This window comes from Gavia stellata, chromosome 10 (genome assembly GCF_030936135.1).
Source record: "Gavia stellata isolate bGavSte3 chromosome 10, bGavSte3.hap2, whole genome shotgun sequence".
NCBI classification, from domain to species: Eukaryota; Metazoa; Chordata; class Aves; order Gaviiformes; family Gaviidae; genus Gavia; species Gavia stellata.
The window spans coordinates 5,827,625-5,854,319 of record NC_082603.1 but is presented as its reverse complement, the minus strand read 5'-3'; the positions used below and the strand labels follow the sequence as shown (position 1 = coordinate 5,854,319).

Sequence of the window (26,695 nt, the reverse complement as noted above, 5' to 3'; positions counted from 1 at the left end):
GAGGCCAGATCTCTATTTCAGACTATGCAGTATAACAGCTCCAGGGAACATACAAACAGAGGATGCTGATAATTTTCACAGTTTCTGCTTCCCTGTGAGGCAGAAAATAGAAGTGCTCTGAAGCTCTTTCCCAGGAACACAGAAGTAATGTTTTCCAGGGCTATCAAAAGCAGAGGAAGATAGGTGTGTTCTCTGCAAACTGGGAGAAATGGAAACAGAATAATCTGCTGCCATGGTTGCTAAAGGAGTCTCTCGGCTGATCAGGAAAGCTTTGTGGACTGAAGCTATAGAACTGGTCCCTTGCAGAAGAGACGCTGGGGAGGGGTGTGAAGTTGGCTCAGGTAGATGGAAACCTCAGAAGCACGTACAATCCACAGTGGATTTGCGCCATATCAGCGTCTCCCCTAGCAGCGCAGACTATTAATGCGCCTAGTATGTCTGCCCTTTATCACAAGCAACCCATGGGAAAAACTTCCAAGACAGATGACTCAAGGTAATTTTGTAGTGTGACTGCATCCTAAGAAAGAGTAGACAAAAAGGGAAAGGCAGACAGCCAGGCGGTCTCTGGCATGCTGAGGTCAAATTCCCCTTTCTGGCACTCTCGGGTATGAGAAAGTTGAGGACGACACCGAGAGGTAACAGGCATACTCCCATGTCTGCTGGCAGAGACAGACAAGGCACCAGGCAGACTTAAACATACGCTCGTGTGAGCGCAACGATATCATCTCTGACTATCAGAAAGAAGATGCCCGGGTTTCACTCCTAAATGTCTCAACTTCTCTGCATAGCTCGGATTGCACAGTAAATACCTCAGCTGTATGAAATGTGCTGTTGGCTCTGGGGAGGTATTATTTCAGGTTGGCTGCAGCTGGGAGTACGTAGCATGACTTCAGGCCTCATTAGATGCACACTTGACAAGTTTTCTGCGCAAACATGAAGGGAAGAAAGGTTTTCTTAAGAAAGCAAGGCTTATACAGTTTTCCTACATGCGTGTGGAAGGGAGTGTCTGTCTGTCTGCCCCAGCTGTCTGTTACCTCCCAGCAACTTTTGAACCTGTTGGCCCATTTTATGCAAATCAGACAGAGAGACAGAGGTTCCAGAAATATTCAGTTCCTATCAGTTTTGCGAAATACTCAGCCTAGTTAGAGGACAGAGTCTTAATGCTCTGAATGGAGGAAACCTGCAGATGAACTCAACTTTTATTAGAATAAGAATTGAAGTTGGCAGGGATCACCGGAGCCGATCTAGTCCAGTCTCCTGCTCAAAGCACAGCCAGCTTCGAAGTTAGATGAGGCTGCTCAGGGCCTCATTTTGAAAACCTCCGAGGAATCAGAGAATCCACTCTGGACCTCAGCTTCACAAAAAAAATGTATTGAGTGCAAGTCCTTTGGCTCTGCTGATCAGGGAACTGATTTCCCCCTCTTTTAAGGAAGGCTTAGAAGTGGCAGCCGATGGCAAAGCCTGCAATAATCCCCACACCAGGCAGTCCATAGGACTCTGCCTACGTTAAATAATGCATTTAACCACCAGCTAGTTACTTCATTTTGGCATTCTGTGTTAGTTAATGATTAAAAGTACAAAGGTCAGACTTCGAGACACAAGGCTTTGTGTATGTCATTGTTTGATTTACCAGAAGCTATAAGGGAAGGAGCGCTGCTCTGTACAAGTGGGAACTACAGGCTACATATCCAGCCTGACAAGCTAATGAGAACAAGTCATTCATTAACAGAAGACTTGCTGCTAGGCAAACACACACAGCTGGTATGGGAGAAGAATTTGGATGTGAAATGAAACAGTGTAGTTGGTTTTTTATAAGACATTTCCTACTTCAGCCGGTTTACAGTCTAAATAAAGACCGCACGAAACACATTAAGAGCCTGATGAGAGGAAGATTTGGGCTTATGTCTTTTCTGAAAGGTTTGGTAATGAGCAGAGAGGCAGACTTTGCAAAGAGAATGGAAATATTTGCATGTTTAACAGAAGGAACAAGTTTTAAAGGTAAGTGAGATTTGATTACAAATGTATATGCTGCTCTCTTGGGTACCCATCTATTCTGTACACACACACATACATACGTGTTCACAGAAACATCTTACAACACCCTGATGCTTTCTCCTGCTTCAGTTGTGCAATTACATTTTTCTTCAGAGTAGTTTCATGCTACTGAGCATTTTTTAAAGAAAGAACATTAAAGCTGGAAGCTGAAAAGCAGGGAGATTTAATACTGTATAACTGTGTGAGGCAGGAACACAATGTCATTTGAAAGACAAAGTAATCACTTACAATTCTTCCATAATTAAATAAAAAAGCCTGCCAAGGGAGAATCTATCTGGACTTTGTAGAATGAAACAATAACAATAATTTAGACCAAACTTTAACTTTAAACAGTGATTTAATTATTTAGGACCATTGCATAGGGCATGACACCATTTATGGCCAGGGTGGTCCACAGCAAGGCTGGATCCCTGACATCCTAAATTTCTAACACAGAGCACCAATCCTGCAAAAAGTTGTACCTTCAGGCTCCCATACAAAATCAAAGACTAAATTCAGAAGCATGTACAACTCAAAACAATACCACAAGTGCAATCACAGGGAGATTAAGTGTTGTAACAAGGGCAACTTTGGAAACCACGGTTTTCAGTATGATTTAGAAAAGGGAGGTGAAGGTGCCAGGAACTCACTGGCTGGCAAAGTATTCTGAGCATGAGTGACAGCGTGAGGAGGCAAGAAGATAGAGGTGAAGGAGGTATAAGAGGAAACTAGCATATGAAGCAAGGAGCATGGAGGGGAAGCACTGCCAAGTCTGGAGTCTTAACGGTCTTTTCCAAATGATTCTATGATTCTAATTCTGTCTTATTTTAGCTGCATGTCTTAGAAAAACAAGATAAGGATATTTTTTTTCCAGCTAATGTAGCCTTTGTTTTGTTTTGGGCTATCATGGTCATTATTCTAATTCAAATACAGTACAGTAATCATCAGAGGAATCTAAGGTGGCATGAGGTCAGTCTCAGAGGCATTGATGGAGGTACTGCAGTATAGTATTGTGCTCTGAAGCATTTGCTATCCCTTATCTAAATGTCAGCTCTCTGACTACAAACATCTCAGGGAGAGAAAACAGAAAACACATGAAGAAAAGCTTCCATCTGCAAACAAGAGAACCCCCTTGCTGTCCAATGAGCTAGTAAGATTTCAAATTAGGAACTGAAAAAATTAGGCTCCTAAACATTAATTAAGGCAACCCTGGAACTCTGGTGGCAAAACATTCCTATTGACCCACCTGCAGACAAATGCCTAAAACCCTGAATCATCACCAGCGCTGTGGTATTACCTCAGGAAATGTACTTTACCAGTGATCACACTGTGCAAGCTGAGTACTAATTTGCAATTCCCAGCAGATGCAGAGACTCGTCATCATTTTTGTTTGGTAGAAGCAACATTTTCCAGGGAAAAAGGCAAACAAACAACATTCTTAATGTTCTTACTAGCATACCCTTCTACAACCTTTCATGCTTTAAACCGATGCTTGGGAAGGGCGGTGCAGCTGTAGTACGTACAGAAATATATCAGACAGGAAAACAATTACTGAAGAAGTGCTGTAATCTGCTTATTCCATGTCTCCCCACCTCTGGTTTTACTCTGATGGAGGTTGTGAAAAGGTTATGGGTTATACCATGATGGGTATAGTTCATGCAAAACCTCAGCACAGTTAATGTATTGCTGTTTACAGTTAATAGATATGTACACCAGGACCAGCCACACAGTTATGATCCATGAGAGTGGTTAGTTACACAGAGTACCTAACACAAAAACACAGGACCGAATAAAAGAATCGGGATGCCTGAGATGCCGTAGCGAGCTGGCTGTCTCTACACACAGACACACTCATCTTTTCCGCTCCAACACTGTACACCCAGGCCCTTTCCTCCCTCCGCACAGAGCCCTGCCTTTGCTCGCTCTCCGGGTAGGTGTCAATGTTTAGACTAGTAGCTGGCAGTGCCAGAAGAGTGGTTTGAATGAGGATAATGCTGAAGCAGCATCAAAGAGATAACAAAAGCTTGGTCGCACTGAGAAAAGGGCTGAGTTGGGTGGTGGGATGCAGCATTTGCGGGAGGGGGTGTGTGTGTAGTTTTTATTTTAGCTATGGTAGAAGAAAGAAGAGTTATTAACAGAGGAAATTGCATCTGTTAAGGGCTGCACGTGAACCCTTCTTTGCTGTTAGGCAAATCTGTTAGCAAACCATACTTCCCCAGAAAGCTTTTATGTTCATCGACTCTCATTGAACAGGCATGTGAGTACCCCAAGCTATCTTGCATGCACTGTACATAAACTCAAATTTAAATCATAGTAATGATTCAAAATAACTTTTAAGACAACACTGAAACACTACCTATTGTGCCATGAAAGATCTGTGCAGACAGTACATTTTAAGAGCTGGCAATCAGAGGTGAAAGGATGAGTGCTTGTATGTGTTGCACCAAGAAGCAACGTTCTCCTTTGAAATGGCTCAGCACTTACGAGCTTTCAACGTTTATTGCAGAATAACTAACCTTCCGTCACACAGCCTTTATCAGATTTTTAAATCTTTCTTTTTCCTTTTTTAATGTCTCTCCCCAGAACCCCTCCATTAAGGCTGAGAGGTGGCTGCCTGGTTTTCCGGCAGGTGAAGTCCAGGGTGTTACAGGGACGCTGAGCAGCAATGCCACGGGCCATCTAGTGGACGTTGCACATTGCCTTGGCGGACATCCCAGGGGAGTTACAGCTCTCCCGAGCTCCACAACTTATTCTGGTATTGCAATAAAAGCATAAAAATCCTGACATGTTATGCATGTGCGTATCCCTTACTCTTAAAAACTCTCCAAATGCCTTGATCAGGCCTCTGTTTTTCTAGACAGTTAACAAATACCTTAACTAATACCACCAGCATCCTAAATACCAGCCAAACGTTTAACACAAATCTGTTTCTCTGTGTAGCTTTGATACACAGAAGGTATATGAGCTGGAAGAAGAGCAAAGATTACTCCTAGAATTAATTTTCAAGCCACTGACAGAGTACTGCTAGTTAATTTTTCCTAAATTACAAACAGAAACTGCCCAGTTGACTCAACACTTGGTTAGGCTCGGGAGTCTCCAATTTGTCCACAGGCTACTTCTGGCACAGAACATGTACTTCAGGCAGATGACAGCAGCACGCTCGTGACATGTAATGCTGAGCACGTAAGACTGCTCAGCCAGCAATTATTTGATTGTGTGATTTTTGGAGCACACTGTGGATGTAGAGCAATGCATTGTCAGTGCTTAGAAGAAGCTTCAAGAAATGGATATATGGTGAATATTTAAAGTCAGTTCAGAAGTGTTTCTACAAATATCACATTTCTCGTCAGGCACATTACTGTAACCTCAATGCCGCCTTTGTTCCTTGGTCCTTTTTATCCCTTACTCAAGCAGCTCATGAGATGGCAGATTGACTGGAAGCCCAAAATCGCCAGGAGGACAGTAACTGTTACTGATGCCTCATTATTGCACGGTGCCAGACCTCTTCAAAAGAAATTACCTTCTGAAAAACAACCTATTCCTGATACTACATGAGGCTGATAACATCACAGCTGATAATAATAGGTAGCGTTGATACAGATTTTACCTCTTCAAAGCACTTTGTAATCTTTTCATGGTTAATAACCATGACACTCAGTGAAGTAAATACTTATTAACCCCCATTTTTAACAGTAAGGAACGGTGTGGCTCAGTGTCATCGGTGACTCAGTAGCACAGAGTCATTTTCAGTTTGGGGAGTTTCTTGTTTATATCCCCATGGCTCTTCTAGCAGGCACTCGAGAAGAGTGGTCGCCAACCAAAGCTCGGCATCCCGTGTTTATGTGATACCATATAAACGATGTTGATGAGAGGACCAAGTGGGGTACACTCTGAGGGTATGGCTTGTTTAGTACACAACCAGCAATGGCCGGGGCACTGGTTTTGAAGCTTTTTAATAGGGTACAGCATGATCTTAAAATACTATTATACAATAGCAAATGGTAGCCATGCTGCAGCCCTCTTCCCCTTGCCTGACTCCATCCTCAGTTAAGATGTTTCTGTGTGTCAGACAAGTTCCATGCAGTCGGACATTAACGTAACCCAAAGCGAGCTGCTATATATGCACAAGCTGGTGGTAGAGAGAATGAGGGATTTCATGAGATCTGAGGAAGAAGTTTAAACCCAATTCTCCTTAGTGCACTTACATATAATAGTCTCTTGACACCAGCATCTTCTTTTAAAATGCTAATGGCCTTCCTCTGGATAGTTCCTTAGGATCAGCGAGTAAAAGGCATTAGGAAAGAAAAATAGTATTTCTGTTGATGTTTAAAGAGTTGTTCTATCCTCTATGGCAACTGCAAATGGCACGAGGGAGTTCTATGTTTGTTGTCTCTCTACAGTCTCCGGAGAACATATATTTTGTTTACAAGGCAAACCATTTATAAATGCCAAACCCTGCAAATTCTAGCTGGAATGAGACCAGGAAATATCTCCACTGCAGAGTTTACCCATGTGGGCCAGTTCTGCCCGAGACTGTCCATCCTGCAGAGACACCCTCTGCTCATATAGACATAACCATGCCCATACAAGGTCCTGGACTTGGCAATGCGTACCCCATCCTACACCCCAGATGTTCACAGCACTATTTTAAGAACTGTTTTGTTGTGTGTTATTAGCAAGTCTGTCTGTAATTCCTGATCTCCCCAATGTTCTTAGCCCATTAATTTAGTGAGTTGGGGCATTTCTGGCTCCACGTGCTCCTCACTCCCATTTACTCCAGCCTGTGTCAGAGTATGCACCAGCCCAGCTGGATGAGCCACCCCTATTTTAGGCAGAATTATTATTGCAGCAGGGCGCAGTTTGAGTGCGTGTGACAGCATGGATAGCATTTCAGTAGCACCTTATGTCCCTGGGAAGGTAGAATACGAGCTTAGAATTCCTGTTGCTAGGATCTTCATGCAAGAAAGCTGACTTTCATGGAGCTCAGAGGGGAGCTTCTCCTCACCTTCCCACCCCAGGACTGCCACACAGAGGTCAGTCCAGCCGCAGGTTGCTGTGGCTCCTTGGAAGCTGGCTGGCTCTGAGTGTTACCAAGCCAATTTGTCACCATCGCGTCAGTTCTCAGTGATGTGGTGAGGGCATCTGAGGTGAGACGCATTGCAGCTCATCCACGATGAAGCAACATGGCTGTTGCCGAAATAGTAGCTAGCACGGAAAGCAAAATACTTCAAGTGCCTGGGTCCTCTCAACTGCAGCAAGCACCATCATCTTTCTGGATGAAACTTTCTCCCCTCTGCTTTGAACTGGGGGGCCTTATGCTAATACTACAGAAGCTGAAAGAAGAGAGTTTACTGATCAGTTACAGAATAGAGTGTACGTTTAGCCACCCAATGACAAGACGCTGCTGCCAACCATGCCTGGCCACCAACATGCCTGATGTTATTGACACAGCAGTGCCTTCCTCTTCCTCCACGCCCCTGGCCAGGAGCGCAGGTCCCAGCGGGAGCCCGGCGAGTTCACCGGGGCCTGGTCAGCCACGGAGGAGGAGATGCGCACGGCTCCGGAGGGGCCCACCACCCCTCCCTTCTGCAGCCGGGTACACGACCCCGGCACCACACCTCACGCCTGCCTGGGTTCGCGGGTGAACCAGCCCGGCTTTGGCCTACAGGGAAAGCGCGTTCACGGGGCCGGGGCTCAGCTTCGCCATGAGCGGGGCGGCCTCGGGGCCCTGGCCGCGGCCTTCGGTCGGGTTGCCCGCGCCTGGCCTCAAATCGTGGTCAAGATGGGAGGGCCCTCCCCGTGCGCAATCCGGCAAGTAAACCGGGTTCTTGCTCCCCGGTCCCCGTCTGTGCGCGCTCCCTCGCCGTGCCCGTCCCCGCCACGGCCACGCTGCCCGTGGGGCCCTGCGGGTGTCACCCTGCGTGACTGTGTGTGCCGGGGGCGGGGTGGGCGGCCTCCCTCGGAGGACCGGAGGTGGCTGCGGGAGCCGCTCTGTCCCCTCTCTCCCGGCGCTCTGTGGTTTAAGATGGCGGCGGGGGCTGAGGGGGCGAGCCCGTGAGTCCCAGGCCGGAGCGCCGCGGGGGCCGGCGGGGGCGGCGAGGCGGGCGGGAGCCGCCGGGCCGCGCCGGGGGGAGGAGCGGGAGGCCGCCTGCCGGGCCGGGGAGCGGCGGCGGCATGTGAGCGCGGGCCGCGGCCGGGAGCGCGGCGATGGGGCAGCAGGTGGGCCGCGTCGGGGAGCCGGGCGCCGGGCTCCAGCACCAGCCGCCGCCTCAGCAGCAGCCGCGGGGCCTGCGGGGGAGCAGCGCGGCCAGGCCGGCGGGCCGCCGGCGGGAGGCAGCCGGGCGCACCGCCGAGGGAGGCTTCAATATCTTCACCCAGCACGGTGAGGGGCTGGGCCGGGGGCCGCGCCGCCGGGCGGGAGGGGCCGGGGCTGGGCTGGGGGGCCGCCCGCGCTCGGCCCCCGCCGGAGGGTCGGGTGGGGGGCTCGGGGGAGAGGGACACGATCGCCCTTCCTCCCCTCCCTCCTTTGTTGTTGTTGTTGGTTTAACTGGGGGAGGGGAGAGTTGCGGGAATTGCCGGGGTGAGGAGAGGCGGCTCTCGCAGGCGGGGAGAGCGGGGCAGCCCCTGCCGCTGCTGCCACGTCCCGGGGGATGCTTGCCTCGGCCCAGCCCGGAGCCCGGCAGCGAGCTCGGGGCCGGAGGAGCTTCCCCCGGAGCGGAGGACGGGGACCCCCCGCCGTCCACAGCAGGAGCGAGGTGGCACCACCGGGAGTCAAAACTTGCAGTGCTTGGTAGCTGTCACTGCAGCGGTTCCTAGCCCTGGTTTTGTTTACAAAGGTAAACGTTACATGTGCTCTGCCTTTCTGTTTACTGAGGCGCTTATACCTTGCCCTTCTAGATCTATAAGGCTGTGTTGCTATATAGCTCTTGACAGAGCAAACGATTTTGTTTTGACTGGGGAATTACAGCTGCCATCTAATTCTCAGCTGAAGTTTTTGCCTGTCCACGTCTATTCTTATTGCTGTAAACTGATACCGGAAATGTTTAATGCAACGTGATTAGTTTCTGTAATCTCTCTTAGGAGGAGCCCACAACTTCAAATCCCCCTTTGTAACTATGGTTTTTTATTTATTATATCTGTTTGGCAACATTTTAATATAATGCATAAAGTTTGGAAGGTATGATCAACTGAAACCTGTCTGCTGTGACAAGCATGTTGAGAATAGATGCGTGGATGTGTGTCTAATCCTGAAGAACTGAATCTGCTATGGAGAGCTCGGCTGGTTTGGCTTTCGGTGGAGAGAGATGCCAGTGTTTATAGAGCAAGGCTGCTTCTGACAATACATATTTTCTTTTGCTCAATAGAATGAGCATAGGCAGAAAGATTAAGGAACATGCAACCAGCAGTCTAAATGTAAATATCATCTGCTGTGAGTGCTGACACGTAAGTATCTATCAAAACAAGAGTGCAGCACTAAATCTGGTTCTTCAAATCTCAGTGTTATCACAGCTTTTGAGTTCAGGGAGCAGTATCAACTTTAAAACCAAAACAGAACTCCGTGCTTGCTGAAACGCCTGACCCGCTATTCCTACAATAAAAACTAAGGATTACTATTCTATTGCATCTTTCAACCGTAGTATTGTCAGCTTCATGTTTTACTCTGTTTTGTATTTTTGTACTTTAAAAGGCACCTTGGCAGAAAAATTACTGTAAAATAGACTAATACTGTAGATTCACAGTGTTAGGAGCAGATCTCAGAAGTTATGCACGTACCCCGCTTCTTTCAGTATGCTGAAGTCTCAGTCTTTAGCAGTAGAGCAGAATTACTGTATAGACTGCTAAGTGTGACTTAGCAGGCAAGAGCACTCCTGCTGATGACAAACTGTCTGTCTTTTTGTGTTTCGGTACCAAGATGACTGGTTGGTTTGTGCTCTTACAAGGCAAGGACAGAAAGGACGTTTGTGGGAAGTACGGTACAGCGGGTGGGGACGTGTAGTTACTTCAGAATAACACAGTTGAGACTGACTCAAGCACATCTTTTAATTTATTGCTGCATGTTTTAGTAGTAATCTAGTTCAACATCCTGAACAAATCCTTCTAGCTACTCCTTCCACCCTACTAAATTTTAAAGGTAGAAGGTAGGGAGAATTATTTACATGTAGTGGCAGGGAAATGGAGAGAAAAAGCTTTTGTAAGCATGCATGCGCACCAAATAGGCAAATTATGTGCTCTGCCAGCCCTCCTGCTCTGTCTTCCCTAGACCTAGAAAAAAGAAAGAGCCTGGAAAGCCAGCACACTCTGAATAAAGTGGTTCAGTAGCATATCAAAAGAACATTTCTCTGTGATAACAGCAATTGTGTCTTTTAAAATAATTACTATGTGTATTGCTTAGGTTATCTGCTTCAGTGGTAAGGTAATGAATATAATTTTACTTAGGTTTTTGTTGCTTCTGTTATTTTCTTTGCAGACTGTAAAGGAGAATGTGGCTATTGAAAATGAGATACAGCTTTTTATTCTTTTAGATTATGTAAAAGGGGTTGCGTTTTTTTGGCAATCCAGTTTTCGAGAGTTTCAGGCTTCAAACTCCCATCCCATCCTGGTGAATACCTCAGCCGTGTTAAATTCTTCCCTGAGAGTCTATGCACGTTTTACAAGAAATCAGTGAACAACTCACTATTAATAATCTATAGCAAATGCAAGTCAAAGTTGGGTACCTATTTAAATACTTGCCTTGGGCAATAACCAGAGACTTCTGTCACGTTCCTGAATCTAGAGTTCACTTGCTTTCTCAGAGAAATTGTATTCTTGTGATCCTGACTCCCCTTGTTTCTTTCTCTCAACTTCTATTCTTATCTTTCATTTACTGACCTTGTTGTCCTGTTTTACTTCACCTGGCTTTCTGCTAGCTTTCCTTAAGTGCTGAGCTTCTTTTGTAGAGATGCTGTGGTTGCTGGTGATACTACTGGATACACATTCCTCTTTTCTAGTAATTTGTTTTTGAACCTGACCCTTCCAAACTGTCTCTAGGACATCTATTAACAGTGTATGAAAAGTGATGGAAAAAGCACAGGACTATGGGCTAGCACTCTTGAACCACTGACCAAGCCAGCCAGTCTAAGGATGAGCCTGGATTATCTACCTTCCTTGGCTTTCCTTGATACATTCACTGATGTGAGGAAGACAACCTGTTGACTGGTGCTAGACCCTTACAGGTATAAATCTCTTCCTCAGCTCATGTTGGCAGATTTCATGCTATACTGTGCCAGGAACGACGCGAGCCTTACTGAGTACGCTTACCCAAGTTCATTTTGAGGGGTAGCTTCTTATGGATTATTTGTGAGAAGGATGGAAGTAAACAATGTTTTCAGCCTCAGACCCATTTTGCTACAGAATTTTGAAGAACAGGTTGTGTCAAATCAATAAAGTGTAAAATCTCTTATGCTAGGCTACCAAAAACCTGAGACAAGACCATTTTTACGCAACTAACTTGAAGTGTAGTTGCCCTTGAAAAATCAAGAGATTGAATTGAACCAGTTTGTCCCAAGCGTGTTTGCTGTGTTGCAGTTGCGTAGGAGAAGCACTACAGGTATACAGGCACTACCTACTTCAGGATGTACTTTTGGAAGAAGCGAGGAATTTGAAGATGTTTTCTGCTTTATGGAAAGAACAGGGAAATCTGTATTGTGGCATCCCACTATTCTATCATGACAACAGACACCTAGACTCCTGGGGGCTTCAGGTCATTGTAGTATTGAATTCTGTGGGCACTGCTGTATAGTTGAGCGGAAAAGTCCTAAGCAAGCTGATACACTGATGTGATTTGTTAGCCGTGGAGCAGAATTCTCCAAGATGCAAAAGATAGTTGTGGATTTTGCAGCCTTTTGCAATTAGCCCTTCAAAGTGCCCCATTGCTAGCATTCCTAGCATGTAATTTGTGACTTATAAAAGCAAGCAATGGATCATCAAGCATGTTGGTTCCTAGTAATGTACTAGAAAGTAAGAGAGTAAACAGAAGGATTGTTCAAACACTGGTGTTCACGTGTATGCCGCATCAGGATTAACTAGTACCCCAGGGACAACAACTCAAGAGGGAGAAGCTGTTGTGAACACTAGTTGTGATCAAATTCTTACAGTTCAGTGCAACCAGAAAAGATAACTAGTGCTTGGTGCCATTACAGCTTGCTTTCCCTTTCAGAGAAGGAACAGGGGAGAGAACAGGGAAGTAGGTTATCTCCTTATCCTTTCAGCAGTTTGTTTGAGGGAAGGGGTACAACTGATGACAACCAACAACTTCCAAGTTGCATGGGCTCTACTCGGCTCCTGGTATGACCTTTGAACAGTGACATGCTCTAATTTTCTTTCTGAAGAGCAGTGATAACTGCCTACTGTACCAAGATACTCTTTGGAATGGTGTTAGCATGCTTTTCATCTCCGAAAAGACTTGCTGAGTGTTGCAGAAAACATACTGTGGGAAAACCAGATTATTTAAATCCTGCCTAGGAAGCCTTTGCGATACCTGTTTCCAATGCTGCTACAGTTGCCTTGGTGATATATTTTGGGGTAGCGGAAGGCTCTGCCACACTTGAGCTTTTGATCCAGCAGGCGCAGGACATTTGTTCCCTGTTTTGTTTTCTAGAGGAGGAGTTTAGCAACCTTTTACTATGTGCATCAAGGTCAGGCAAGATAAGCCTATACTTTTAAAAATAAAATTATCATTAAAGCTCCCCTAAGGCAGTTGGAGTGCTATGCTACATGATAAAAACATTCTAAAATAGGAAGAAGCATAAATAACACTATCCCTTTGAAATTCAGTGAAACTGAAGGGCTGGATACAGGAAAATGGAAAGAAGGAGAGAAAATAGGGTCAGTTTAACAACCGCACTTTGTGAGCTGCCTAAAATGTTCTTTATTTTTCATCCCAGTGAAATGCAGCAAGCTCGGGCCAGAGCTACTTGCCCCCAGACTTTCCTGTCAGTAAATGCCCTGTACAGATGGAATATAATCACTGTATTCAGTGCCTGACTCTTTGTACCGTAAATCAGAAATCTTGTGGGACCACAATGTATAAATAACTCTTAACTAATTATTTGGGGAATAAAGGATAGTTCAGCTAAGTGTCTAGAGGAACATCTCCTGTAGAACATGAAATTATAGGCGTGTTCTCTGTTGCATCATTCTCCATGATAACTAAATTATTCCTGCAGATTCAGTTGCATTCAATACTCATTTTCATACCTTGTCTTAAACTGGGATTTTTGCATAATGTATTTCAAAAACGAGAGGACTCTACCAGTTGATGGAAGGGACAATATAATACAGATTACCGATCTGTTATAATTCCTGGCATATGTATATTTCCTATGTACTTTTCACATAGACAGGGGAACATAGTCTGAAGAAAGGTAAGACTGAAATGAAGCTACTTCAAGAAGATGTTAGTCAGAACTAACTTAAAAATCAAATTTCAAAGCCCAGACAGATCTCTGATTTCTCAGTTCTCCACATGTAGCAGATGGTGCGGTACAAGTTGTTCTAGCAATATTTCACAAACTTGCTATTGCTTGCAAGTGCAATGTTTTGCAAAAAAAAAATTGTGGGATTTTTTTTTTGGAAATAGGGACATGGCCAAATGAACAAATAGGTGGAAAGTGAACGTGTAGGCTATTAGACACAAAAGCAAATTGTGACAAGTGGCTTAAATCATCTTTTTTGATCTAGCGGGGCTGACAGCTCACGTAATTAGAGTTGGAAGATAGTTAGACTATCTCCTAGAGATGCTGTAGCAGGATTGGCTTCAGGAATATTTTGTGGTTGGTACTAATTACGGATTCTGGGACAGTAGGCTTGAAATCATGGTTTCACTGATGTTCAGGAGAAATGACCTGTTCTGTGACCCACTTACTTCAGCGTATGTCGTGTTTGTTTATTCTTAAAGCAAGCCAGTCCTTGCTCAAGTCAAATCATACTTTTTAGATCTTTGTTTTATAGATGATGGTTAGCGTTATTTATTCTAGCCCATTTCTCTTAGTTGTCACAACTTAATGTTTCCAGTATACTTATTATCCATAAGAATATGGATATTATAATATAATCCATTTAGAAGACCAAAAGGTCTTCTAAATACCGCTGACAGTTGCTGAGTTCACACTCGTAAGAAACTATATTAAAATCCAACTAATATACAAGAAACAGCAGTTTATACTTATTCCAGTAGGGTCGTGTGTGAAAGTTATTAAAAGTAAGACAGTTAGATTTCGTTTAGTGACTTGCCGAGTTCATTTTCACCTGGTTGTATTTCAGAAAGCCAAGGATGGATGACCGCAGACTAAAGCCTCACCTACATTATAACTGTTTCAGAATCTGATACCCTAATGCTCTACTTGCCAAACGGTTGGTAGTCCTTTCAACAGTGTGTAATTATGAATGATGCAAAGCTTGGTAGCTGTAGTGCGCATGGCCCTGTGACTGGCTTTGCAGGTGAAAGTAGGCATATAGGTTCCTTAACAGCATTCAGAAGAGTATTAACTGGTAAAGAAGTATTTCTCATAGTCGTTGGGACCACCAGCAGACTCTTTCCCTCAAAAGAGCAGGAAAGAAACAAAAGCTTGCACGGAGTGCGGTAACACAGTTGACTATCTGGGTCTGAAGAAATGGTTCTCTCACGGTTACTGCATCATCCCTGACATTTCTCTGGTTTTGTGGTTATGAAATACTTTATTTTAAAGTCTGATCTTGGTATTATCCATAGAGATTATTCTCTCTAGAATAAGTGACTGTTACAAAACCATTGAGGCTTCCTGTTGGTAACACTGTAAACCACAACAACAAAGCTTAGTTATATTACCCATATCTGTTTAGGAAGTTTCATGTGCTTTGTGGTCTTTCTGTAACGACATACACATCTCCCAATACAATTGCTTATCTACAACTGTGTAAAAATTAACTTTTTAATATCTGGCCTTCAGGATCGGCTGAATCAGTACAGGAATTTAAAAAAAAAGTCCAAAAATAACTTTGCTGTTTTTGAGGGGGAGACAAAGATCCGCAGAAATACTTCACTAAGAATTGAATTGGTTTTATTTCAATCTTCTAGTGCTCTTTAAAGGCCATTTAAACATATTTCTTTTAAGACTGAACTTTTTCAAAAAATTCCTTTCCTCTTCTGTCCTTCTCACCCAAACATTGTCCTTAGGATCTTAATCTTACTATGATACTTCCAATAAAAATAATTACATGTGTTAATAAACTTGGAGTTTCACTTTTGTTGATTTGAAAGTATTCTATGACAATAGAGATGTGAGAATTGGGACTACAATTACATAAGAAAAGTAGCTCTTCTATGAAGGAAACCTCATTGCCCATAGGACAGTTCTGCATCCCCTCATCCTTTGATTTGATAATGTTACTGGTTTGGATTTTGATCTCTTTTCTGTTGGTAGTTTGGTTTTGTTGTTATTTAATACTAAAGTGAAACTGAAGCAGGGGGTTCTTGTTATAAGCTATATATGGCAAAGGCATAGGAACCATCTCCTGCTGCTGTTGGGGTCAAATTAGGAATCAAATTAGAGGATAGGAGGATGAGAACATTCTGGATTCGTGACCCTATGCATCTCCCAGTCTATTTCTCCTTCCTTTCTCCTATAATAATCCCAACAACAAAGCATCAAGTGTGTCTCTTGTTCATCCTACATATCCTAGTTGAGATGCCGACAAACTGAAACAACTATGGAGAAGAGTATCTCCATAAAGACAGGTAATGCTGGAGGGGAAGGAACAGGAGTGAGCAAAGACTGGAAAAAGAGAAAAAGGAAAAAGATGATCTTGCAGCTTCTCCCTAATAGTGCATTTAGGTACACTGGAGATCTTATTTCAACTGTTCAGCTTCAGAGCTAATGCTTTTAAAATACAATCTTGGGTATACTTAATATTTGTTGAGTGAGACAGGTGGGCCTTCTAAACTGATCTGTGATAAGTTAGAAGTGGATTACTGACCGATGTCCCTGTAATGGGCAGCATACCAGTTGGGGGGTTTCCCCATATAGCTGATGACCGATACCAGGCACAAAAAGATGAGGAGTTCCGAGCTCTGGGAGCACAACCAAATGTTAATTTGCAGGACTGTTCGTTTCGGGCAGGAAAAATCCACCAACAAGATCTCCTCCTCCCTTTCAGTTCTTACCAGAGGTAGAATGAAGTACAATTGAATAGTGAATAGACATACATGCTCTTTAGAGTTCACATGTGGGATTACAGTGGGTTGGCTTAAGATAGCAATAACCACTTCTGTTGCAGGTTAAGTGTGCTCAGCACCATGGCTGATTTTGAAACAGGTACCAGGGTTGCTTCTGGTTGAAAGAGATTATATTAATATTGGCTGTTACGGTGGTAGCATGTAGCACAGGTCATGAAGTTTTCCTGTTTTTCAGATTCTGTGTTCAATTAGACCCATAATGTTTGGGAAGGTTGACAGTAGTGTCCCTGTACAGTAGACACACCAAAACATGTAGGAATTGCAAAGTGAAGAAACACTTCCTCATCACAAATCTGTGTACAGTCCAACATGGCCTAGCCTAGAAGCTTGTTTAAGTTTTGTCACATCCAAGTAGATTTGTATTACCTCCTACATTTACCCTAAACATCAGGGGTCCAAAAGGTGTTTACAGAGCGTGGATCTGTTTTCTAGACAAAACCCTAAACATTTGTACATTCTAATTTTGTAGCCCCTGGATTGTGAAGAAAACCCTTCAAACCCAAGCTGGAGTCTAAATTAATATAACGAGGCCTTCCTTAGCTTACACGGTCAGCTCAGTTTCTCAAGGTTATTTCAAAGCCTTTGCTGCTCAGGGTTCATTTTGCTAACCAGCAATGTCATGGAGTTAACAAGACTGTTCAGTTTTACTGCTGCTATTCAGAAACCTGTGGGAGGCTGTGCAACTGATGAGAATATCAATTTTGTGTTGCTACTTAGAAAAGCCAAGAGCAGCAGTAGAGACAAGATACAGCTATACTAGTATCTCTAAAATTTACCTACTAACAGAAGAAAATGGGAGAAATTATTTAGATTAGCCTTGAAGGGATTTAAAAAGAAATAATTTTAAACTGTTCTTTCTGGTCCAGCAATCTAATATGTCAGAACTTGCCAATTAATGAAACTATGGTGACTGTTTAGCAATAAAAGTCTGTTTATGCAAAATTTTTTATAATTGATACAAGTTATGTCATCTAGGAAGAGTGAAATGGAATCTCCTTAGAGATCTGAATAACCTTGAATATCTTTTGAAATAATTAGTGGCATAGCTTCCTTCCTCCATTAAGTCACTGGGTGCAGCAGAACTCAAGCTTACACTGGCCTGAGCTGGACTGCGTAAGCATGGACTTACTCGCTGCTTGTGTTTCATGCCGTTTTTTCTTAGAACACAGGTTTTAATTGTAAAGCTTGCTTTACGTCCACTGTTCATTTCAGTACAAGTGAAAGAGAAACAGCATTCTTCGTCCGACAGCTGATTTGTGGTTCCTTTTCTCCTATAAATTTATTTTTTTTCATACATTAAACTGGCAAAGAAAAAAATCAGTCTGATAGTTGGTAGCTCTCGGGCTCAGATTTAAGATACTAAAGTTAAAATAGCAAGTACTTCAAACTTGAACTTTAAATTGCTGAGTGTCCTATATGTGCTCTTTAGAATATTGTTGATATTAATAGAGTTGAGTCTTGGTAAAGTTACTCTTGGAATGGCACCTTGATCAAAGCATAAAGGCTGTGGTATAGGCAAGACCTTGAATAGATGCTCTGACAGTTGTTTCTTTGATCACTTTGTGGTGATATCACTCAATTCTGGTTTGTTTTCAAACCTGCTTTTTTACTGGCTGGATTGGCATCAAGTAAGCCACAATGAGCTTTATGATTTGTGGCAGTAACACATCTAAATAGTGAGAGCCAGCTCTCTGTAGGCCCTGGAGAATTCTTGTGCTTTCTCCTGACTAGGAAGATGAGTGGGATTTTGGTAGGTTTTGTCTTCTTTTTTTGAGGCAGGGAGATGTATACAGCTCAGGGAGGGATGAACAGTGCTTTTGTAATTGATATCAGTGTGAAACTTGTGTTCTGGCCCAGTTACCCAGTGAAGCACAGCAAAATACTTTTCCACTAATCAGAAATTGTACGCTTGTTTTTCAGGATGGTATTTGTTGGTTTGACTTAATTTTGATTTATGGCTTTTAAAAAAAAAATTCCAAGAGTAAACAGAGAAAGCAGAGGTACTTTATCAGATTAAAAAGGCTGTCTAAAGAAGATCCTTAGAATAAATAGGAAAGTGGTATATAGTGTCTTACGGTGCTAGTATTTCAAGTTGTATTTAGGTTTCTTTCTTCAGGATCCCAAAAAATCGGGGATATTAAGAGCTGCAACGTAGCTGTGAAGAAGGAGCTGATTTTTTATGTTAGAAGGAACTGAGATCTACTTTTCTGAGTAATAAATTTGAGTCTGATAGGAACTATAGAAGAACAACTAGCCCACTTTTCATACTCTTTTCTTGCAGAGGTGCATTAGATGACTTGGGATTGATATGCAAAATCAGTAGCTGCTCAAGTGATGGTTTGGGAAGCCTGCCATAGTTATCTTGTGAAACAGAAGTTTAGCAGGTTTAATTCTTGCTTTTGTCATAATGGTACTAAATCTGTTTTGTCAGAAGTTTTTTTCATTTTCTGTTTTTAGGTCATCATAATTAAATATATATAACTTCTTTAGGGGTAAGATGTTTGAAGAGGGCACTGTCCTCTAAATCAGTCATTTAATTGTGTGGTAATTCCTGCACTTTAGCACCTAGTTAGAAGTACAGATATGCTTTGAGAAGTTGAAATGGGCCACACACTGAAGTCTGTCAAAGCTAAGCTTGTCTGTAGTCTTGTACAGAAGTTCTAATTCTTTCTTATTCTGATGTGAATAAGTCTGTATAGCTTCCATCTTTTTTTTGTCAAATGGTTAAGCTAAATTTGATTAAGACACTCGGTATGTGTTTTTCCATCAACACACAAGCTTGCACCGTGATAGTAGAGGTGCAATGACTTTTTCCTGTATGCCTTGTTAGTGTTTCTGCTAAATAAAATGTTTTTCTCATTTTAGGGGTTGGTGGCAAAGCACGTAACTGCTTGTAGGCGCAGCCTAGCTCTAGAATAATGCTCAGCTGGCCTCTCAGTACCTGCTCAGCCACAGGTGGATGGACTCAGCCCTGGTATTGTACTCACTTGTGTTGTGGGCTATGGAAACTGGCATGCCTTAAGGCAATATAATTATAGGCTGTTTAGACTCAGGTGAGCTGTGCTAGTTTTCTTGCCTTACACATAGAATCATAGAATCATTTAGGTTGGAAAATACCTTTAAGATCATCAAGTCCAACTGTAAGCCTAACCCTGTTTAGTCCACCACTAAACCATGTCCATGAGGGAATGGTATCCCCAGGTGCTGATTATTAGTGTGTTTTCTGTTATGCATCAGCTGTTACAGAACTACACTGCAGCTGATATGCATGAGGCATTGCCAGTAAGTATTTTGTTCCTGAATAAGAACAGCACTTGACTACGAGGAACCTCTTAGACAGCCTTTCTGCTTTCTTTAGCTTTCCCCTCTCCACACAAAGCTCACCTTGTTATGTTCGAGCAAGGAAGCAGGCTTTGAAACACGCACTGCCTTGTCAGCAGGGAGCAGGTGAGTATGAAAGAGCACAGCCTCATGCTGGGCAGAACTACCACGTTAGCTGAGGAGCCTAGGCAGCACGGAGGAGGCTCTGTGAATTTTAAAGTAAGAAGGTAAAAGGATCCAGTGCAGCTGCTTATGGAGAAAATGATTTTCCAGCTTACCACGAGAGGGTGCTGCAATGCTTTGACTTAATTTATCCACTGCTAAAAGGTTTTTCTGTTACGAAAACTGGAGGGTTTTTTCTAACATTACTGTGTTGCAGTGAAGAGTGTTTTAAGTCACTTTTGGTTTATGAAAGCAGGCAAGATCCGCATATCAAAAGGCAGATGCAGCTGTCTTAGAATTTAAGGGAATACATGTTTATTTTGCTGTTGCCTTTAAGAGCTGAACTGCTTCCTTTTTAGTTCTTTGTTTCTGTTGGGCTTTATCGTAGATAACTTCATCTGCCAGTAAGAGAGGTCTTCCAGCTTGTTTATGTGTAAGTATGCAGGCAATCTTTCCTGCATGAAAAGACATTAAATCTGATACTTCTAGGTAATCTGAGCCCTCGAATGAAAAGTCACTTCTCAATGCTTCTGTGTACTTCTCATCTGTAAAATAGCAGTAACGCTTGCTTGTTTTATGGAGATGTTTGGACTTAACTTTTGCTTAAACAAACACAGAAAAGCTGTCTGCAGGCTAAACATTCAGTCATGTACTCTTGTCTCATCCTGTAGGCTGTTAGAGAAACGTCTGTTTGTTGTGGTTCTAGCCTGTATTTCAAAACACTTGTGGCATGGTAATAGGTCTGAAAGAAGGTTAGTGTTTGTGTTAATTGTTTGACTTGCCTTGAAATGGAAGCTCAAAGCACTGTGCTTTGCTGAGTGTTATCTGTGAAACATCTGTAAAGGGGCTGAAGCTACAGTGAATTAGCAACAGATAGAGAACTTCAGTATACCGTCTTTGGTTGTTTAGCAGTAGAGCAATACAAACAAAAGAGTGAATTGCAGTAAGCATTCATGCAGTTGGGTTGTTGGCTGGGAGACAGGATCTCTGCAAAGAGATCCCAAATCTGGTGTTTAGGGTTTAGGCATGTAATTACAAAAAAATAAGATCACCTGACAGTATTGTGGTGTTCATCCTTGACTGCTCAGCTGTGGGGTAGTTGTTACACTAAACTGGGATGTATTTGTGTTTTTCTAGAAGTCACTTACCATTCCCTTTAATACTAGTCAGTGAAAAGCCACACTGAAGGAAACACATTAACCAGTCCTAAAACAGACTGCTAGAAAGGAGATACGAAAATCTGTTTAAAATACAACCAAGACAGACTTCCTTCCTTCCTTCCTTCCTTCCTTCTTGCATACTATCATGTAAAAGCAAAGGCAGGACTTCTGGTATGCTGTAGCTGTCCTTTTTTTCTCCCCCGCACTTTCCTAATTTGTTACGAGGTTGAGATCTTATTGAGATCTTACGGGCATTTCAGGCCTTGGCATCTGGCTTTGCTACATTCACCCATATATTGTTTCCTCTTACAGAAAGATTAAAACGCTCCTTATCACATGGTGACCCCCTATGCTCTACTCCCTGCGCCTGCAGGGAGGTGGGCTTGTAATTTTTGAAACCATAAAAGCTATTATAGAAGGAGCATCTTTGTTTGTTAATAGAGAAGCAGGCTTTAGTATTTAGAATAAACTGCTCTGGTACAGTGGTGCTTTGTATCACCAAACTGAATGTTACCCTTCCAGGGACTGCTCTTGTGCTTTTAGAAATTAGATCATGATCCTGTGTGTTGAGAACAAGTGTCGTTCCATGGTGAATACTGGGTGAAATGAGGTTTTTTGGGGCTTAAAGGGAAATGGAATTGAATGTCCAGGAATTGTTCTTGTGACAAATTAGAAAGAACTATTTCCTTTCCTATGAGCATTTAGCATTCTTACTCAGCTGCCTGTATCTTTACTTGGAGCCATATCTGTTCTGAAAATAAGACAGGTGTTGCACAGTGTCTTTCTGTCTGACTCTCTCTGCCCTTGGGGAAACAGTTTGTTCCCAAATTCCTTGCTGACAGACAAAGGATGTAGTCTCTAATACCAGGAATAGAGTCATGTAGAAATTGAAGAAAATGGTTTCTTCCCATGAAGGTACCATCTTTGTTTAAACATAAAAAAAAAAATTGTCATGAGTAAAAATCCCTGCGGTTAAGAAAACTGTTTTCTGTAGTAGCTATTTATTCTATTTTTTTCCCCACTGGTAGAGTAGTAAGTTTATAAAGGGAAGACAGTGTTTTATCGTACAGGTAAGTGAGAGGCATGAGAATGCAAGATAGTTTATGCGACAGGTCTCTAGCCAAACTACTGATGCAGGACCCTTTCCACAGGACCATGCTTTCTCTTCCAAGTTTGACTGTTCTATTATGCTTTGCCCTGTGACAGATTTTCTTCCTTTTTTGATGCTTGAACTTAAAGCTACTTGTTTTAATCCTACTTCATTAGTGTGAGGAAGTGTAGGAGTTTAGAGAACATCAGTGGTTGAGACAGTAGCTGTTTTCAAAGTGTTGTATGTCTTTATATTGAAAGTGTTATTTATTAGAGGCATGCTGTAAGGATTTTGCGACGAAAGCTCTAAGTATTGCACTTTCAGAAGGATGGCTGATGAACACCAGTTTGAGTCCTGCTTTGCCATAGCTTCCAGTCTGCTATTTAGCAAATGGCTTTGTTTCTTTACTTTAGACCTCCTTCTGCATAGTACAAATTTTACCCTACTCCATAGGACTGTCAAGAGAATAAAATATCAAAACTGTGAGGCACTCAATATATCAAGTGCTACAAAAATATCCCATGTAGTATCAAGTCATAATATTAGCATGCCCTGACTGAGAATGTTCTGTAGGCTGTGAATTTAATGCATGTGAGAATAAGCATTTACTGCTGGTGAAGGGTACGGCATGGTTAGCACTAAGTAAGGGTAGTCACCCACAAAACAGGTATGGCCTCAGCAGAAGCCTGGGATCTGATACATAGTCTTTCTCTTTTCTCCTTAAATTACTAACAAAGTGTTTCAAGCAAAACTTGTGGATCTTGCTGTTTAGTTGTAGACATCTGAGCATGCTAGATGGTTACCTACTAGAGGATTTGGGAATAAATCTAACTAGAATTCATATTCTCATTGGAAAAATATCGTTGCACCTTGTCACAAGTCTGGAGAACAATTATCTCGATTTAGAAAAACGTCACTGTTTGGGATGGGGTACTCATGCTACTGTTTCCTGACTGCCTCTTGTGTAAAAGAGGAGGCACATCACTGGATGACATGTGTTCACTCTCAACTTTGTATGTTAGCACTCATGCAGTCTTAAATCTGAAAAAATACAACTGCGCATCTCGGGCCTGGTCTCTGATGAGGAATGCAGAGTCCTTTCAGCAGCGTGCCTCCGAAGACAGCTGCGCAGTTAGCATTCATGTCTGCCAGGGTCTGTGCTCTCCATAATGATCCCCACCCCAAATCTCTAGACAAAAACAGGAGATGAATCTCAACAGCTGCAGAAGGCTCAGTTTATGAATCTTAATTAGGGTAAGGAGTTATTTGAAGTGTTTCTTTTCATAAGTCTCTAACGATGGTTGTAAGGGCTACATATCCCCATTCAAGTTGTCAAGATAATGCTAACTCCTTTATAGAGGTGGAGTTCTGGTGGTCTGAGCCTGTGTGGATGCCACATCCCTCTAAACATAAATAATGCTCATATAGACCATCATGTTTTTCTATGCTCTATCAGTGTGCTCCCAATTCTCGTTCCTCTTTTCCCCTGCCCAGGTTGCACTTTTTTTGCACATGCTCATTTTTCCAGTTGTATTTTTCCCTTGAGAGTAGGCTACCACCCTTACGTGATAATACTGCTTTCATAACATTGGCAAACTGCCCAATAAAACTGGTTTGAGGCCTCCACACCCAGACCTGAATGTTTTTCCTCCCCAGTTTAAAGAAATGACCTGCATTTAATGTATTTGAATTAGATTACAGCAGCCACCTTCATGTATAAAAACAAAGCCAAGACTGTCGGTTTCCCCATAATTATGTTGTACCTGTCATTATGTAGGAAGCCCTACCCTTTCTTTAGGAGTAAAATCATTAGATTCCACATATTTTAATTGGGTGAGTCATTTAGTTTCAGTCTTCCTGCTAGAGCATGCATTTATTGTGTTTAACGTAATTTCCCCTTAATGGGGCCAACAGTAGCAGTACCAGTAGTATGAAGTCCGTTATAAGTCATCTATCTACAATATTCACAATATATAATTTCCAAAAGATTCACCAGGAATTTTCAAAGAATACTTGCATTAATTTTTTTCTGTGATGGAGAGGGTTGTAAGTTGATCTAGGAAATACCTAATCTTGAAGTAAACTTTTACAGGGTACAGCCTGTTTGTATCCTGGTCATCTGAATTACAAAGCAGTAAGGCTGAATTGATGAAAACTTGTCCCCACCCACCACCATGCTCCTTCATTACCAGTACTGGTTCTCATCTAGTCCTGTGGTGAGCCAGTCCAGGGAGCTAAACTGACAGAAAACTCTGAAATGATAGTTTGGTTTCCTGACCCAGCTTACTGCATGTGAGATGAACGTGGGTGCGAGGACATGGGAAGCAGCAAAGGAGGCAGCTGGGAGCAGGGGCAACAGCCACCGATCTGGCAGCAGCTGCCTGCTGGGTTCACTTAGCCACATGCTCAGTCTGCACCCTCAAAACCTTAGCAAAATAGTTCACTGGTTTTGTCTCTTGTGCCTGGGGGAGGGCTTTGATGAATCCTGTTTCGGATTACTAAAAAGAAAAATCTCTAATAGGCTACACACAGACACTTAGCATTGTACCTCTTTAGCAAGGCTGCTATCTGAAATGAACCCCTGAAATTTGTCCTTTTAGAATCTTTGAAAGTCAGAAGTGGGTAAACTCAGATGCTTAAAGAGTCAAAGGCAGTATCTCTTCTTAAGAGGTTACTTCCCCACGTTTCTAAGAATAGGATCACCTCTTATCTAGTTTAAGGGTGGGTTTTTTAACACATATTTTAGTTCAGTGCTCATTGAGTTCTTGGCCTTAATGGCTTTCTACCATGCCACACGTATTCCTTGAATGAAAAGCTGATTATAACCCATGCTTATGAACAGCAGCTCTTCATTGCTGTCATCGAGTTGGTAAGACTGACAACTAAAGGAAAAGGCTGGCTGTCCTTCAAGCTGAACTAGGTGTGAACTTAAAGTTGGATAAACAAATGGATTATTTGACCAATATTTCTGCCAAAAGAGTCTCAGTTCTGTGACTAAATCTGTTAGTCTAGTTTCTGTAGTAATTAGGAATTAAGTTCTTCCACTGGTAATCTTCTGCTGCATTTTAATTAGACCCAATTCTCAATATAGAAGTTTAGTTAAACAGTCACATTTGACGTTGCTAATAAGAGAACATGCCAACCTAGATTAGTCAGTCCTTTTGAGGGCTGATTCTGCTTGGTGTATTTGATCATGACAATTTTATGTTTGCCATTACTCAGCTTTTCTGGCTTCGGAACCTGAGGTGTGACCCTGCATATTTAATTTACTGATCTTTTTAGTGAAAACGAAGATTTTGTACTCTATGCAGGTCTCTGCTGGGTATTCACAAGGCTCTCACCTTTGTATTTCAGTCATGGATTTGTGTGCTGTTCACTGTCATGGGTGCTTCACTTGGTCTTTGTGGGTGCTTCAGAGGTTTTCCTTTTTCTGGGGCACAGGCAATCTACTGTTCATGATGAAAGCATGACCTTAAGGGGTGTTTGCCCCAGAATCTCTGCTGATGCTTCATGCAGGAGCTTCAGCATCCTTGATGGAGGAGCTTAAATGTGCTGGGTGCTTCCAGGTTTCTAAATTTCAGCTCTTGGTTCAGTTTTTCAGGGAGTGACCATGCAGGCTTTATAAAAATTTAACATTGTTATGCTTGTATGGTTTATTTTAGATTGTAAGAGACTTAGCTCTCAAAGCAATAATATGTCCATATAAACATCTTTCCTTGCCTCACTTCCCTCACTGTTTTTGACAGTTTTGGCATCTGCTTAGTTCTATAAGCTATCCAGGAAGCTGTTACTTCTAAGCAGCCCATGCAGCACATAGTTATATTGGCTTTAAGTGCTTAAAGTAGCTTGAAAGCAATGGGAAGACTGTTTCTGGCAATGATGTAGATGAGCAGGAAACATGTCATTAATTCTAAAGACCTTTCAAATATATTTCAAATATTAATTAGCTTCTGATTCTATAAAGTCCTTCTAAGCTAAAAGACCCACTTTAAACCTATGTGGTACAGCAGCTTTCAAGGAGTAAATTGTATCTGCTTCTGGATGCTCCATTGCTTGCTGAATAGCAGCTCTTGAGCTGAGGCATGTCTTGTAGTTTACCTCAAGGGTACTTTTTCAAAGAAATTTGACAGTTAGGTAACGCAACAGCATGGAATTCCAATAGAGAAATGCCCTAAAAGGCAGGGATTTAGTGGCATCTCAAGAAGCTGGCAGCGACTGACTGTCCTGCAGTAGTGCTAAGTAAGAGGTCTCCATAAGGATGAGATAGAGAAGCCCTTGGCTGGAAGCAGTATCTGCATGGGATGGTAAATATTCTTCTTTCTAACTACTGCATTGAGGCGAGCTACAGTTAGTTTGAAAACATGTAAAAACAGGATTGCTATCGTTAACTGCTGTAAATAGTAGAAATGTAACTGAAAAATGTTCTCCCAAGCTACCAAAAGCCAGAGCTGCTTTAGTTTCCAGTGCCTGGGCAAAAGGCAGAAGACAGCATTCTGTCCCTTTGCTTTAAGAGGCTAAGTCAGAACTGAGCACAAGTTCACCACGCTTTTGGTTACTCAAATAGCTGATTTGGAGTAGGTTTGTACTGTAAGAGGCTCAAGAGGGAGAATGATTTTGAGAGGAGCATTTGCAGGACTGCCTGTTGTCTTGGCATTTGCAACTTCAAGACAGCACCTG

The 26,695-nt window shown here is 42.6% G+C and overlaps 1 protein-coding gene across 4 annotated transcripts in view; it reads left to right on the top strand.

The window, feature by feature from the left end:
• Window positions 1-8,241: 8,241 nt before the first annotated feature.
• Window positions 8,242-26,695, top strand: part of ABL2 (ABL proto-oncogene 2, non-receptor tyrosine kinase) — a 49,772-nt gene continuing 31,318 nt past the window's right edge. For 3 of the 4 annotated variants that reach the window (XM_059822320.1, XM_059822319.1, XM_059822317.1), the window contains exon 1: window positions 8,242-8,416. In XM_059822320.1, the coding sequence (XP_059678303.1) occupies window positions 8,242-8,416 (175 nt within the window). Of the gene's footprint in view, window positions 8,424-15,326; window positions 15,331-26,695 lie in introns of all 4 variants that reach the window. The other variant, XM_059822316.1, reaches the window with a different exon arrangement.